This window comes from Pteropus alecto, unplaced genomic scaffold, assembly GCF_000325575.1.
Source record: "Pteropus alecto unplaced genomic scaffold, ASM32557v1 scaffold71, whole genome shotgun sequence".
NCBI lineage: Eukaryota > Metazoa > Chordata > Mammalia > Chiroptera > Pteropodidae > Pteropus > Pteropus alecto.
In genome coordinates, this window is record NW_006433024.1 from 12,685,576 (window position 1) to 12,699,121 (window position 13,546).

Here is a 13,546-nt window from a genome sequence, read left to right on the forward strand (position 1 = left end):
AGGCTGCATAGAAGGAGGTGAGCGCCAGAAGAGTGAGGCTTCATCTGTATTTGCAGAGCATCACTGCCTCAGCTCCACCTCAGATCATCAGGCATTAGATTTTCATAGAAGCACAAGTCCTGGTACCAAAACGTTTGAGGACCGCTGCCTTAAGACATTGTCCTCATGTGCATGTTCCAAGACAGGTCATCATCCTACCTGGAGGGGCAGGGGATGAGAGCATGTGGGCAGCAGTCTTTCAACCAGAAATAATCCACACGCTTCAATTTAAAAATACCCCTTTATTATAGAACTTTGTTCACTGGTAACACAAACATATGTCTAGGATGCTTGCAGGCTTATATTAAACCCCTCAATTGGTTAGCAAATAGAATGGTAGGGACAGCACTTTTCAATGAGCTTTTAGAATAATGGATTGCTTTTGTTGAGTAATAAGAAACTGAAATTGCAAGGTTATTTATATCAGGAATCAGTTTTCTTTAAAGACTTGTTTATATTCTTGACTTCAGTTGTGACCATACAGGTTACTGTATAGTGCCATTATAGAAGTTTTATAAAATGATTTTAGTTGATGGGTTAAAAAATAATTGATTTCTGGAATCTATCAAATAGCTAGTAAAATGCAATTATACCCTGTATGTGATTGTATCTTTAAAAGCAATTTAAATTTCTTCCCAGGAAATGTAAACATTTTTAAATGTTGGAATCAAAATGAGATAAAGAATTTTTGTGTTAGCAAACTCATGAGACTGATGAAAAACTTCTGTGTGTTTTTTTTTTTGAATATCTAGAATAATATCTTGATTGGGATTTTTATTTTTAACCACAATTTGTTAGAGAAACTGTCCAGAACTGTCTAGAACCATAACACTATACCAACTCTGCCTTGGTTTAATAGTATTAATCTTATTTTAAAGTCTCCAATACCAGTAAAAGAACATAATCATCAATTTCCGGTAAATATGTCCTCCAAGGCTAGAGATAGTTGCTTTCCGAGACTTCAGTCTCAAAAGATGAAAATGTATCCTAGACGTCCTGACTTCTTTTAATTGCCTAATAAAAAATCCATAACTTCCTATGGATTGAACCAATTTAATTTTTTTAAAAATAATTTATCGCTGTTTTTATACATATGCATTCCCCCCTTAGAGTCAGACGTTTTCCAAGAAACTTTCACTTTCCATTGCGACTAAGTTCTTGCCTTAGTTAATCTATTTTGATGAATTTCAGAAGTTTTGAACAGCTATGTAGAGCAAAATGAACTCACATTATGAAGATGAAAAATCGTGAGTTCCTCCCAGTCCATAGAAGGGTCATAGGAGAAATGTCTGTGGTATTTTAATGGGAGATCTCCTGTTTTTCCAATTCATAATGGGACTTCAAATTTTTTCAGCTGTAAAAGTTTATTTACTATGTTACTTTGTAAGATAACCTATAGCTAAATGCTGCTGTTATTGATTTGAGCATTAGTTCTGTTTTCTTTAATTTGCTTGTGTGGTACTATGAATGAAAATGATTCCTCCTGTAACAGTCTCTCTTAGATTAAGCCACATGAGCAATTTTAAGGAAACCAGCAGTTTCCTAATCGTGTACAAATTCTATTCCCCAAGAGGCGACAAAAAGATTTCAATTAGATTTGAAATTAGACACCTGAAATCCACATATTTCTCTCAGCTCCTTAGGCAAAAATAACAAGTTAATAACTTAATTCACAGTTGTTTTCTGTTTAATAGCGGGGGATTTGGTGTTCCATTGCACAAATTCTTCTCTTTGAAATAAATCTGAATTTGAGTTTGTAATTTAAAAACCTTGGAGTCTTTTAGCTTAGGACCCTAAAATGAACCTAACTTGAAAGAAGAGAATTCCCAAAATGTGCCATAGTAGCTAACAGCTGAAATACATAAATAGAATTGCAACTTTACTATATTTTGAAACCTGTCATTTCAAAGATCACAGTGATGTCTTCTGAATTGCAGTGAACACCTAGTTTCATTTGAATTACATATGTGCCTCTTATCTTGGAAGACTGTAAATTCACTTACATGTATTTTCATAAGCTTATCTAAATTAAAATGCAAAAATGTCAGAATTAGTGTCGAGTTCAGCACTGTGCATATAGTAGACATACAATACATATTGAATGAACAAATAAATAAACAAAAAAGCTCTGACCACCTACTGGAAGTTACTTTCTGGTATAATAACATAAAGTCATTCTCTTTTTTTCTCTCTATTGCTTCATTCCCCTTAACATGTAAACATGTTCAAGTCTCCCCAATCCTTAACATAATGAAACAAAGCAAAACAAAACACAACCTTCCCTTTACCTTGGACCCTTCTTTAGCTACTGTTTATTCTTTTTCCTCTCTTTTCATCTAGAGTTCTGAAACCATTACGCTCGTCTCTACTGGCTGACTCTTTTTCCTTTCCTCATTCCTCATTCAATACACTGCAAAATGTCCTTGGTTCCAATCACCTGTCTGGGAGTATTCAGAATAAAGGCACCAGTTACTTCATATGCGCCAATCCCAGTGGACACTTTTCAGTCTTTATTCTAATGGATCTCTCTAATGTGTTTTTCACCTTCGATCTTCTCTGACACCCATAGTTCATTGGTTCTCCACTTCACTGCCCTCCTCAGCTTCTCTGCGTATTTCTCTGATTATTTTTTCCCTGCCTCCTTTGGGGGTTTTCCCTCCATTCACCGCTATGAGTTGGCGTTCTTTAGGATTCCACGCTAAACATACATACTTGGATGCATTTTCATCTGTAAGTTACTACCTTTTATGCTTATGTTTCTAAATCTGCATCTCTAGCCTCGGACTTTTTTTCAGAGTTTCAGGTTTGTGTATTCAGTTGCCTGTTGATACCTTTATCTGGGTTCTGTTAGGAACCTTCAAATTTTCCCTTTTTAGATCTGAATCAGTCACTAATTTTACTTTCAGCTATTTTCAAATCTCTGCTACCAGTGCCTTGTTCTTATTATCTCTTGCCTGGACTGTTTCAGCAGGCTCCTGACTGGTCTCCTCAGCTCCAAATCTACCCTTCGTTTAATCTTCAAAGTGACCTATCTAGATGTAATCTCTAAGAGAGCAAAGGACCTTTCTGTTTTGTACACACCTATGTCTCTAGCACAGGTCTCATTGTAAGTGCTCAGTTAAAATCTGAATGAAAGAATTCATTTGAAATGCATAGGTCACCAGGTATCTACCCTGCTTTCGAAAAATCTTTCAGTGACTTTTCATCATCTGTAGGATACACGGAATACAAGACCTGTCATGATCTGACACCATCTTCATCTCTTGCCACTGCGTACCTTACACGTTATGCTCTGATAACAAGGAACTACCTGCAGATCCACACATGCAAAAATCCGTGTCTTCTTTCCTTGGCCCGCTCATGAGAACTCCCCTTATCTGCAAAGCTCTTCTTCCTCAACCTTGTTAACTAATATTACTCTTTAAGATTTTGCTTAGATATCACCTCTTCCAGAAAGCAAAGTGAGTTCCTCTGGTCAGAGTGGTTAGTAAAAGTCTGGGCAGTCTTTAGAGGCATTGGGGCGGGGTTCAAAGCTCCACTACAGTGGGCACACTTGGGTACAGGCAGCCTGAAACTTGGTGGACATGCCACTCCTTTAACCAGGCCACAAAAAAATCATCAGCCTGACTGCACTTGTGAAGATGGGTCCCTCCTCACCCTCTGCCAGGAACCGTGAGGAGTGGCTCAGGCTGGCACTGTGGCTGGGCCTGCAAGCCTCAGTGCTGAGTAGAACTGGAGATGGCAAGGACACTTATATTCAGGAAATGAATATGCTGTGTCACTGTGTATGTGTTTCTTTATTTGAGCTGGTCTTAGCAGTATTACCCCACTGTCACTTTGTGACAATGATAAATTTAATCTCAGAAAGTGACCAAAATGGATCACTCTGCAGACTGATTTGCTTCCTGTGTACAGGCGCTTTTTAATAGACAGTCATGGTATTATGTGGAGCCTTGAGCAATTTTTTTTTTTAAATGATGAACTATGGGATTTATTTATCTTATTTAGAAAAAAATCTTTTCTCCCAAAGAGCTACGACTTGGCTTAGTTCAAACTTTCAGGGTTGATTTTTGCTCGTGCTTTTATAGAATAGGTGAAGGCTTTATCCGAAGCAGCATACTCTGGATTCAAATCTTGCTTCTCTCCCATACTAATTGTGTGATCTTGGGAGAGTTATTTAATCTTTCAGCATTTCATAAGATGGGTTGTTTGAAGATTACAGCGAATGCTCACATGGCTCCTAGTACTGGGACTGGCATGTGGAGGGAACTCACTCAGTGGCAGCTGCATCGTTATCTTTGTCAGGAAAGCATGCAGACACTTTCTAACAAAGAAAAAATAAACAAGTCCCTGAAATTTGTTCTCTTGCTGGTTTTACTAAGAAAAGATGATAGATGGTTGGGTGTTTGCTATATTATTAACATCGCACACCTAACTATAAGATGCAATTTGCTGAACAGACAGGAGTTATCTACTTTTTATGGTTGTGGTTTTCTTTCTTTCTTTTTTTTCACGTTTAATAACAGCACATAGTTTCTGAGCTATCTGCTCCACTTTCGAGAACATTGTAAAAGCCACTCAATGAGATCATATTCCATGTAAGAATATTTAAAGCCGATTATAGTTTTAGGGCATTTTTTTTCAATCTTGCATAAACCACAGTTTTCAATTATTTCAGCATCACCATACATATTATAGAGGTGCTGGATGATTTCATTTTATCACACACCATTTGCTTTTGGAGGGGCTTTTTAAGGGGTGATACAATGAGATTTAAGGCATTCTCTTTTTGTTTATTAGAAAATATGCTTTCCTATCTACCTTTCTTTAGAAAAATCTTTAAAACTCACGGATTATGAATAAATAAATACAAAATTATTAACATCTCTTTGTAGATACTTTGACTTGTAAATAAATTCTGTAATATTTTAAAAATTCTTGATAGGCTAGGGTATCCTGGACTTTTTAATTTACTGTGATACCATGTGTGTTTACTCTCCTATTATTGGCCTAGGAATTATAGGTAATGTTTGAAGAAGTAAGTATATTAAGTGTAGATTATTATTATCTTTGAATATTATGTTTTATCGATATGTCTTTTTTAGTAAATGGTGAAAATGTATTTAAGGTTGATCAAAATCTGAAGATGTATTTTCTCACATTTTAATATAACTCTTAGTTTTTCCATATGCCTCTAGCCCTAACAATAACAAGTGGAAAAATTGTAATGAAAGTGTGCAAAAGAGACTTTCTGATTCTTGCCATGGGTGGAATTAGTTAATGATACTCATTCAGATGCAGGATGGTACAAATGGGGCATGTTAAGAGGCTTAAATTAGGTCAAATTGAATAATTGAATTTATTCCTTTACTTAAAAACAGCTTAATCAGCTGAGAATGCTGAAGTCTAAAAAAAGTTTAATTAAATATTAATAGAGAGTTTATATTTTCAACTCTATCTTCATTTACAGTGATTGTATATGATTTTCTTCCTTTGTTACTTTTTATAGATACTCAGAGATGAAGTTCAGCCCTTCTCACTTGATGAAGAATTTGATTATGACACTGTGATGCTAACACCCAAGTTCACGCCTGCAGAGATGGATGCCATCACAGAACTGTCCAAACAAAAGAGAGAGAACACCAACAGAGACTTGGAGGAAACCGGTGGCTGATTCATCAAGACACTTTGTGTTTATTTTTATTTTGTTCTTATTCAAGCATCATTAGGATAGAAGATAAACCTACTATAATCTCCTTTGTGGAAATTTATGTGTGCGTTGATTTATCAGAGTTATTTGTCTGTAAGGAGATGTGATTCGCAAGACCGCAGAGATCTCTACTGTTACAGAGTTCCCCTCCATCATGTTATTGCTACATCCCAATGGACGCGGCAAGCGGAGACAGGAAGCAACACCTATGGAAGGGTCTATTTTGATGAGAGCACTGCAACTAGGTAACATAGGATATTGTAACAGAGATTGCAAACATCATCCCACCTCCTTGGGGGTGAAGGACAATTGCATATGCAAAAGACATTGTAGCTCATAGAGAAGAATTGATTATGTAGATAGGTCACTGGTCCCAGATATTCAGATTTAGTGGCATGAATATGAGTGCTGAGACGCTGGGCTTCTAGGATCGATTGGGAAAGGCTTCACTGAAAAAGAAGGCACCTGAGAATTGATTATATGTCATATATTAAATTCTTGTACTTTGTTATTGCCATTAAGCCATGTCTGATGATAGTTTCAAAGTACAAGGAATGATCTCTCTCTGCCAAAGCTTAAAATACAATTTGAGAAAGCAAGAGATAGAGAAAACAACTAGAGAATGTACAAACATATCACGAAGTGCTAATTGTATAGAGTACCCATAAATGCGTTAAGGGAAGAATAGAGGGGTGAAGTCACAGAAGAAGGGGGAATAGTATGTATGAAATATTTCATTTCTAAAGGAATCTATAACATCAAATGTACTTAGTCTTAATTAGTATTCATAGAGGGCTTTGTGTGTGCATGTATGTGTGTGTGTGTATGTGTTCATAAAAAATGCCATTTATATACCTTATAAAAGAATATTCTTGATTTAATGTTGAGATAGAGTCAAGTAATTTTCATTTATATTTTTATTTAGTCAACAAATTTTCATAAAACACCATTTATGCATCAAGTGTATGCTAGCAATGGAGAGGATCCAATTAAATTAGATATGGTCTGATTTAGTGGGGAAGGCAGATGTATATACAAATAATTATGGTAGAGCTGCACTGTTCAATGTCATAGCTACTAGTTGCATATGGCTATTGAGTACTTGAAATGTACCTAGTATGAGAGAGGAACTGATTTTTAAATGTTAATTTTACTTTAACATAAAAAGTTGATATTTCATGCAGTTATAACAAAATTTGAGAACATTTGAAATAATTGATATGTGAATTTCCTTCAATTGTAAATTTTATGACATCTAAATACAGATCAATTTTTTTATGACAACTTAGTGTCTAAATTTTAAATATGCTATAAATATAAAATACACACTGGATATCAAAGGACTAACATGAAATAATGTAGACTATCTTGTTATAGTTTTTGTATTGATTACATGTTGAAATAATAATATTTTAGATATACCTGGTTAAGTCAATTGTTATTAAAATTCACTAATTTCTTTTTACCTTTTTAATGAGGCTATTGGAACATTTAAAATTACACCTGTGGCTTGCAGATTTTTACTTGCAGCACCGGAGTAGAGGATAATCTGTGTTATGAGAGTGATGTGTACCAAGAGCTACTGGGCAAAGTGATTTAATCATGCCTTGGAGAGCTGGGGAGTCTTCAGAGAGGAGGTGGCATTTGAGCTCAGTCAGGAAGAATCAGTAGGAGTTTTTGATTGGAGGCTCTTTAGAATAGTTTGTCTGGGAGATGATAAGAGCCTGAATTAAGGCAGTGTAAGGTGGAGTGGAGGGCATGGATTTGGTTAGAGATTTGGAGGTAGAACCAGCAAGAATTGTTGATCTATGCAAAGTGGGGATGAAAGAGCAATAGTGAGGTTAAGATTTTAGCATGCAACCTATAAACACACTGACTTGAGATACCCATATTGTGATATAATTGTTCACAGGATCAGGGACTCTCTTTTGACTCAACATATATGCAGCATTTTGCTATTTTAAACAAAGAAAATACTTCATCATTTTTAAGACATCTTAATTTTATGGACTTAGTTTTCTAACAGAAGAAACAAACCCATCTTATTAAGTGTTTAAAAAGAATGACAGTTTAGTAACATTTCATTAACTTCGCAGTGGAGATGGCAGGTGAATGTTCCTGCAGAGCTGTAGAGTTGGTATTTTGGTTTCAGTCCTTGTGGCAAGTTTTGATTCTTGCATTATTTGGGGCAGCTGTGTATTACAGAAAAGGTGACACCGGAAAATAGATCCCTTAAAGCCTTCGGATGAAATAGTTCTGTCTCAATTGTGTACTGTTACTCTTGCCCGAGCTAGCAAATACTCTCCTCCATGACTCTCCGCTTTATGGATCCCTTGAATCCATGTAAATGGTTTATTTTATGTAGGCTGGTAAACCCTAACCAAGCACCTTTAGAAGAAGACTGTGCTTCTATTGCTGGATGATGCTTACACTATCAGAGGTAAGATTAATAAAGAGTAGAAGGTAAGGAGAAACTCCTGCATGTATACAACAAAACGGGAGGGAAAACATGAAAATTTTGAAGGTACCTTGAAATAATGTGGCAGTTTGCTACAGTAACTAGCTTGAATAGAGATTTCAAGCCTGCCACACCAGTCCCTGCTTGTTTAGGGTGGTGGCACACTGAGCAATCTTATTCTTTCGGGATCCATGTTACATGGAGTAGTGCAAGAAGGAAAACTATTTAGACATGATATTGAATTTCCTTGATTCCTTCATTAAGAATGCTTTTTTGTTGTTGTTCCCCATGAATGAGATAGAACTATATCCTTATTTAAAAAAAATTTCTTTATTTACTAGGTGACAATATGGTCGAATGAAAATATGAATAAGACAAAGAAAACGTTTTCATTGCATTTGCTTGTTTCTTGGAATTTGATGGGAAATGAATACAGGAGCATGGAAAATGATATGAAAGAAACAATATTATTGAGAATTTTCCAGAAAACCACTTCTCCATATGAAGAAGAGAAATCCATACTGCTTCCCATGGCCTATCCAATGCTTACATAATATGGCCCCTTCTTACCTCCCCAATCTCATCTTGTACCTTCTTCCTCATCTTTTATTATACTATGACCCGTTTGTATTCATTTTCATTTTTCAGACACTTCACCTCCTTTCTATCTCGGCGCCCTTACCCTTGTCCTTTTTCTGTGCCTGTCCTTTCCTGTTCCTTTGGTGGCTAAATCTTATTATTCAGGTCTCAAGGGAAAAATATCTCCCGAGAGTGTCTCTCTGACCATCTATCTAAAGTAATCCATTTTTCACGAACTTTCACCCCAGTCACTGTGCATCCCATAACTCTACCTTGTCTTATTTATTATCTGACTGTGCCATTAGAAAGTAAGCTGCAAGGGGGCATGCATTTCCTTGCTGTGTCCCCAACACCTGAATAAAATGCCTGGAATAAAGTGAGTGTTTAATAAATATTTACTGAATGAATTAAACCTAAAAGTATCAGCTTATTAGTTTGAAGAACCTAGGGGTCCATTTCATTAATTCAGTTCGGTTGGAAATATATTCTGCACTTTTTATGTTAATCAAGGCATATATTAGTTCTTACTTTATAGACTCATGATCATCCGATGGTCAATGCAAATTTGGGAAGCCTAGTCTGATCAGGTAGAACTGTTCTATGTTCAACACGTGCCTTCTTTTCCTCACCATAACCCCATGGAGAATTGAGAGAATCTTGATTCTCATGGGAACTTTCCCCATTTCTCATTTGCTCTTTCGAAACCTCGTTATGACTTCTCACATTAAAAATCCTATTCAGGAGCAATTCATGTGACATAAATACTGGTCTTGCCAACATTCTACATTGAAAAGTGTAGAATGATGACTAAAGAAAAACTGGAAAGTGAAGAGAGAACAAGACCTGAAGAGTGAGGCAGGAAGAAGAAAAATTCCATTTTGGTAGCTCTCTGTAAAGCAAAATCCTTTATCCATTCAAAAATGCTCGTAAGAGTCATTGAGCTTTAAAGGCTGTCTTAAAGCCTAATATCCCTGTGTTCTTTATCTTTATATATATTTTTTGAGAGCCTTGTAAGCCAGAAGACGGTTTTAAACAGAAGAGGGACACAATCTGACTTACATTTGAGGGGAGATGGGTAGAAATGGGGCTGGGCTCTATTGTATTGGGGGAAGGTACCACTGGAGGGTGTGAGGGGCTTTTGTATCGCTTTCTCTCTGGAAGTTTAAATGCTCTCATTATCTCTACTATTCTGAAAATGTATATGTGTCGGCATAGGTCTATTTTCATCTTTTGTATTGGGTGCTCAGTAGTCATTTAGTCTGGAAAGCTGTGTCCTTCAATTCTAGGAAATTGCCTTAAATTATTTTTTTGATGATTTTCTTCCTTCATTTTCTCTTTTCTTTCTTTTCAGAATGTCCACTTTTTAGACGTTGACCTTCTGAGAGTGCTACTTAATATTTTTGTACTCTCTTCTCTCCTGTGTTTCTCTTTTTTTGCTTTCTTTCCTGAGATTTTCCCCAACTTTACTTCCACATCTTTTATTTAAATGTGTGTATTTTCTTTTCCAAATTTTACACTTTTTTTCAAATCCACAAAATAGTAAAGCCATTTCCATGAAAAAACAAAATGAAAAAAGACAAGCACCAAGAAAACATGTCCTTCTCTGCCAGAGTGGCATCAGGGCAAGACTATTAGAACCATAAAGGTGAGGAGAGTGTCTTCTCCTCGAGTATGTTAAGCATAGTGCCTCTTGATGGTAAGCACTCGAATTTACTGTGTTGAATGAATGAGCAGTAGAATATGGAGTGAGATGTCAGGAGGTTCTCATATATTCTATCACGTTGTAGAAAGCCTCAGAAATGACCACGCGATGGCTAGGTGAGTTCTAGAACCCCTGACCCTGAGAGAGGAAAGCGATACGTGAGGATGGTGGGTCTCTGGCTGGGTTGCCTTTGTTATGTACAAAGCATTCATATGTTAGGCGCTCCATCCTCAAAAGCACATCCTTCTTCTTTCCCTGTTGTTCCCGTTTCTGTTTATGGCACCACAGTGGTTGGCGAAGCCAGTTATTTTTGCCTCTGCACTACCTTTTGATTTCAATTTCTTCCCTATATCCCCTTTGCCGTTATTCAAACCTTCATTTTTTACTTATCTCCTCCTGGGAGCCTTCTTACTTCCCAATTAGTCTCTGAATGTCTTTATTCTTTCATTTCTTGCTCGTTTTACACATGGATTTCATATTAATCTTCATGTTGCCCATCTTGTTTCAAAACTACCACTAGTTGCTCATTGTCTATTAAATTTTTAAAAACGTCTCAGTTTAGCATTCAAGGCTCTATGTATTTCCACAATACAGACACAACTGACTACACATGCCTTCTGAGTGCTGCCTTCCACCTTCAAGCTTTTCTTCTTATTGTTCTTTCTTTCTGGATGATCACCTTTCATTTCTGCCCAGTGAATCCTTGAAGGTGTACTACTGGGGTCACCTCCCTCGTGAAGGTTTTCTGATTCTCCCAACGAGGTGTAATTTTTCATCTTCCCCAGAACCTTGATATTGTTTTGTAACACTATTGGTATTGATCATATTCTGCCTTGTATCATAGTTATTCGTGTACATGTTTTCTTCCCAACCCTGAGGGCGAGCACTAAACCTCATTCATTCTTACAAATTTAGTAAGTGCTGCCTTTTGCACATTATGGTTCTCATCACTGACTGAATTTACTTACAAAACTCAGGTTGAGTGCCACTAAAATGGATCACATTAAGATTTGTTCAATTAATATTTATCTAGTGTCTGGTTTCTTTGTTACAGTTTATTATAGAAACAATGTCATGATTTATTAACCCATTGAATTTATGGTAAAGAAAATAATGCAAAATGTCTGCACGAGCTGTACCAGATGTTGATTTATCAAGATAATAATCAGAAAAAAAGCAATTCTATCCAGTACCAAAGCAGGAGAGAAAAAAGACCCAATAATATAATTCTAATGTAAATACATTTTACATGAAGGAATATAGAAAAACTTTGTAGTATCAAAATAATAGCAAGTCAGCAATAAAGGTTATGGTACATGATATATAATTATAACACATTCCATTCTGTAAAAAATGTGCAGTCTTTCTGAAATTTTTAGTTGTTGGTTCCAGTTCAAATGGTAGTAGATTATCTCCTTTGTATGCACTTAGAATACTGACATCCCCCTTAAGATTAAAAAAATAAATCCAATAAATCTCCGAATTGTATTAATATTGGCTGTATTCTCAGAAGAAATTAGCATCAATTTTAGTTTAGATTGAGAAGTATTTTCAAAGGATGGCTTATGTGCAAGTAGTGGTAATGGTGCTTGAAGTAATTAGGGTGTTTAACAACCAGGCAGAAAAAACCCACTAATTAGTCTCATCTTCTTTTCTTTTTTTCTCCCACAAGGATTGGAAAACCTGGAAAATATTTGAGTCATCTACAGATTGAGTCTTAAAAAAAAAACAAAAAAACCACACACACACACACACACACACACAAAAACAACAAAAAAAACCACAGTATCAGATATATTTGCAAAGATGATTTTCTAAGTCCTTTAGGTTTAAAAAGTTTAAAAAAACAACAAAAGAACCCACAGTATCAGATATATTTGCAAAAATGATTTTCTAAGTCCTTTAGGTTTAAAAAGTTTAGTGTCTTGGACTAGCAGAGATTTGAAACTTCTGAGCTTTGGAGAATACAAGTCAGCTGGTTCCTGAAGAGACTTCAGTTCCTGAAGAATAGTTTATGCCTTTCTTTATAAGCTTTGGTTATAATGTCATCCTGTTATTGTCATCCTGATGCATTGACCGTAATGATTTCTGATGAATGTAGATATATGATATATATTTGTATGTATATATATTTGTTATTTTTCAGTGAATCCAACTTATTTCCAAATGCGAATAAGTTCCACAGATTAGTCTGTGTTGCCTTTTTGTTTTCCTGAAATTGAGTTTGCTAACCTTTCTCTGGGAAAAAACATTCAGCATTTATCTTTGTTCAATTCTGTTCCTTTTTATTGTTCTGGCCTGTGGGCTTTGCCTATAACATCTGTATCTGCTTCCCCCAGTCCACCGAGTGTAAGTATAACATAGATAGATGCATGCTGGTGGTTGTTTTTTGTTTAAACAGCTGAACACCTGGCTGCTCGTGTGCAGGTGCACAGATCTCTGCAGAAGGGATTTGAATTTAAGACAAACAAAAAGAAGAATATATGAAAGTTGCAGATGAGGGCTTGGGTGTTGGACCTGAGATGTTTCTGTGTTCGAAGACAATAAGGACATGTAAGTCCCTTACATGTCAGAGACTGTAAAATGCTGGTCATAGTGTTTCTGGAAAATTTCTTTACTAACATAAAGCTTTCTGTATTTGTCAGTGTGAATGAGTCTATTATATTTTATTTAGGTATTATTGTCCTCAATTTGCAAGGGTCACAAAGAGTTTTACACAGATGGTACCTAAAGTGATTTTTCTCATTGTGCTGAAATTAAGCCCTAAAATGCCATGTATCAAATAAATAACTGGTCCAATGCCATCACAATAGGTCAGAATTAGAAATGAAAATGGGAGAATGCATTTTGTGAAAAGTGTGTTTACATGTTCATTTTCCCCAAATCCAACAGTCATTACATCTTAAACAATAATCAATCAAAATAGTAAGTATTAAGAACATACTAAGTATCAACTGAGTGTCTGTCACATGTTCAGCATCATCTTAGATGAGATTTAGGAGAAGGAAAAAAATACTTTATAACATCACAGAGAGGCAAATTAGACACAGGAAAGAGA

General features: G+C 35.9%; 1 protein-coding gene and 1 long non-coding RNA gene across 3 annotated transcripts in view; both read left to right on the top strand.

Annotated features, from left to right (window-relative positions):
- CUNH11orf74 (chromosome unknown C11orf74 homolog) overlaps positions 1–7,214 on the top strand; it is a 59,285-nt gene extending 52,071 nt beyond the window's left edge. For both annotated transcript variants that reach the window (XM_025044161.1, XM_006908041.3), the window contains one exon: positions 5,549–7,214. In XM_025044161.1, coding sequence (XP_024899929.1) covers positions 5,549–5,713 — 165 coding nt within the window. In that variant the 3' untranslated portion in view covers positions 5,714–7,214. The remainder of the gene's footprint in view (positions 1–5,548) is intronic.
- Positions 7,215–9,610: 2,396 nt separating this feature from the next.
- On the top strand, positions 9,611–13,139 carry LOC112476610. Its single transcript, XR_003045172.1, has 2 exons — positions 9,611–12,315; positions 12,395–13,139. It is a non-coding gene; the product is annotated as an uncharacterized LOC112476610 (long non-coding RNA).
- Positions 13,140–13,546: the final 407 nt, after the last annotated feature.